The following is a 2,293-nucleotide window of genomic DNA, read 5'->3' as shown; positions in this document are numbered from 1 at the left end:
GGGGGGGGGGTTCACCGGGGGGGGGGGGGGTGGGGGGGGGGGGGTGGGTGGGGGGGGGTGGGGGGGGGGGGGGGGGGGGGGGGGGGGGGGGGAATAGGGGGGGGGGGGGGTGGGGGGGGGGGTGGGGGTGGGGGGGGCGGGGTGGGGGGGGGGGGGGGGGGGGGGGTGGGGGGGTTGGGGGGGGGGCGCAGAGGGGGGGTGGGGGGGTGGGGAGGGGGGGGGCTGGGGGGGGGGGGGAGGGTGGGGGGGTGGAGGGGGGGGAGGGGGGGGGGGTGGGGGGGGGGGGGGGTGGGGGGGGGGGGGGGTGGGGGGGGGGGGGGGTGGGGGGGGGGGGGGGTGGGGGGGGGGGGGGGTGGGGGGGGGGGGGGGTGGGGGGGGGGGGGGGTGGGGGGGGGGGGGGGTGGGGGGGGGGGGGGGTGGGGGGGGGGGGGGGTGGGGGGGGGGGGGGGTGGGGGGGGGGGGGGGTGGGGGGGGGGGGGGGTGGGGGGGGGGGGGGGTGGGGGGGGGGGGGGGTGGGGGGGGGGGGGGGTGGGGGGGGGGGGGGGTGGGGGGGGGGGGGGGTGGGGGGGGGGGGGGGTGGGGGGGGGGGGGGGTGGGGGGGGGGGGGGGTGGGGGGGGGGGGGGGTGGGGGGGGGGGGGGGTGGGGGGGGGGGGGGGTGGGGGGGGGGGGGGGTGGGGGGGGGGGGGGGTGGGGGGGGGGGGGGGTGGGGGGGGGGGGGGGTGGGGGGGGGGGGGGGTGGGGGGGGGGGGGGGTGGGGGGGGGGGGGGGTGGGGGGGGGGGGGGGTGGGGGGGGGGGGGGGTGGGGGGGGGGGGGGGTGGGGGGGGGGGGGGGTGGGGGGGGGGGGGGGTGGGGGGGGGGGGGGGTGGGGGGGGGGGGGGGTGGGGGGGGGGGGGGGTGGGGGGGGGGGGGGGTGGGGGGGGGGGGGGGTGGGGGGGGGGGGGGGTGGGGGGGGGGGGGGGTGGGGGGGGGGGGGGGTGGGGGGGGGGGGGGGTGGGGGGGGGGGGGGGTGGGGGGGGGGGGGGGTGGGGGGGGGGGGGGGTGGGGGGGGGGGGGGGTGGGGGGGGGGGGGGGTGGGGGGGGGGGGGGGTGGGGGGGGGGGGGGGTGGGGGGGGGGGGGGGTGGGGGGGGGGGGGGGTGGGGGGGGGGGGGGGTGGGGGGGGGGGGGGGTGGGGGGGGGGGGGGGTGGGGGGGGGGGGGGGTGGGGGGGGGGGGGGGTGGGGGGGGGGGGGGGTGGGGGGGGGGGGGGGTGGGGGGGGGGGGGGGTGGGGGGGGGGGGGGGTGGGGGGGGGGGGGGGTGGGGGGGGGGGGGGGTGGGGGGGGGGGGGGGTGGGGGGGGGGGGGGGTGGGGGGGGGGGGGGGTGGGGGGGGGGGGGGGTGGGGGGGGGGGGGGGTGGGGGGGGGGGGGGGTGGGGGGGGGGGGGGGTGGGGGGGGGGGGGGGTGGGGGGGGGGGGGGGTGGGGGGGGGGGGGGGTGGGGGGGGGGGGGGGTGGGGGGGGGGGGGGGTGGGGGGGGGGGGGGGTGGGGGGGGGGGGGGGTGGGGGGGGGGGGGGGTGGGGGGGGGGGGGGGTGGGGGGGGGGGGGGGTGGGGGGGGGGGGGGGTGGGGGGGGGGGGGGGTGGGGGGGGGGGGGGGTGGGGGGGGGGGGGGGTGGGGGGGGGGGGGGGTGGGGGGGGGGGGGGGTGGGGGGGGGGGGGGGTGGGGGGGGGGGGGGGTGGGGGGGGGGGGGGGTGGGGGGGGGGGGGGGTGGGGGGGGGGGGGGGTGGGGGGGGGGGGGGGTGGGGGGGGGGGGGGGTGGGGGGGGGGGGGGGTGGGGGGGGGGGGGGGTGGGGGGGGGGGGGGGTGGGGGGGGGGGGGGGTGGGGGGGGGGGGGGGTGGGGGGGGGGGGGGGTGGGGGGGGGGGGGGGTGGGGGGGGGGGGGGGTGGGGGGGGGGGGGGGTGGGGGGGGGGGGGGGTGGGGGGGGGGGGGGGTGGGGGGGGGGGGGGGTGGGGGGGGGGGGGGGTGGGGGGGGGGGGGGGTGGGGGGGGGGGGGGGTGGGGGGGGGGGGGGGTGGGGGGGGGGGGGGGTGGGGGGGGGGGGGGGTGGGGGGGGGGGGGGGTGGGGGGGGGGGGGGGTGGGGGGGGGGGGGGGTGGGGGGGGGGGGGGGTGGGGGGGGGGGGGGGTGGGGGGGGGGGGGGGTGGGGGGGGGGGGGGGTGGGGGGGGGGGGGGGTGGGGGGGGGGGGGGGTGGGGGGGGGGGGGGGTGGGGGGGGGGGGGGGTGGGGGGGGGGGGGGGTGGGGGGGGGGGGGGGTGGG

At 93.2% G+C, this 2,293-nt stretch overlaps 1 protein-coding gene across 1 annotated transcript; it reads right to left on the bottom strand.

The window, feature by feature from the left end:
* Nucleotides 1–229: 229 nt before the first annotated feature.
* LOC125439503 (basic proline-rich protein-like) lies at nt 230–1,432 on the bottom strand (the record flags this gene model as incomplete). Its single annotated transcript, XM_048508605.1, has 1 exon — nt 230–1,432. A coding segment is annotated over one exon (1,203 nt), but the record flags the coding sequence as incomplete, so codon positions are not given.
* Nucleotides 1,433–2,293: the final 861 nt, after the last annotated feature.

The sequence above is a fragment of the Sphaerodactylus townsendi genome, linkage group LG01 (genome assembly GCF_021028975.2).
Source record: "Sphaerodactylus townsendi isolate TG3544 linkage group LG01, MPM_Stown_v2.3, whole genome shotgun sequence".
Classification (NCBI taxonomy): Eukaryota; Metazoa; Chordata; class Lepidosauria; order Squamata; family Sphaerodactylidae; genus Sphaerodactylus; species Sphaerodactylus townsendi.
The sequence above is the reverse complement of the archived record's forward strand: the minus strand, read 5'-3'. Positions and strand labels throughout refer to the sequence as shown.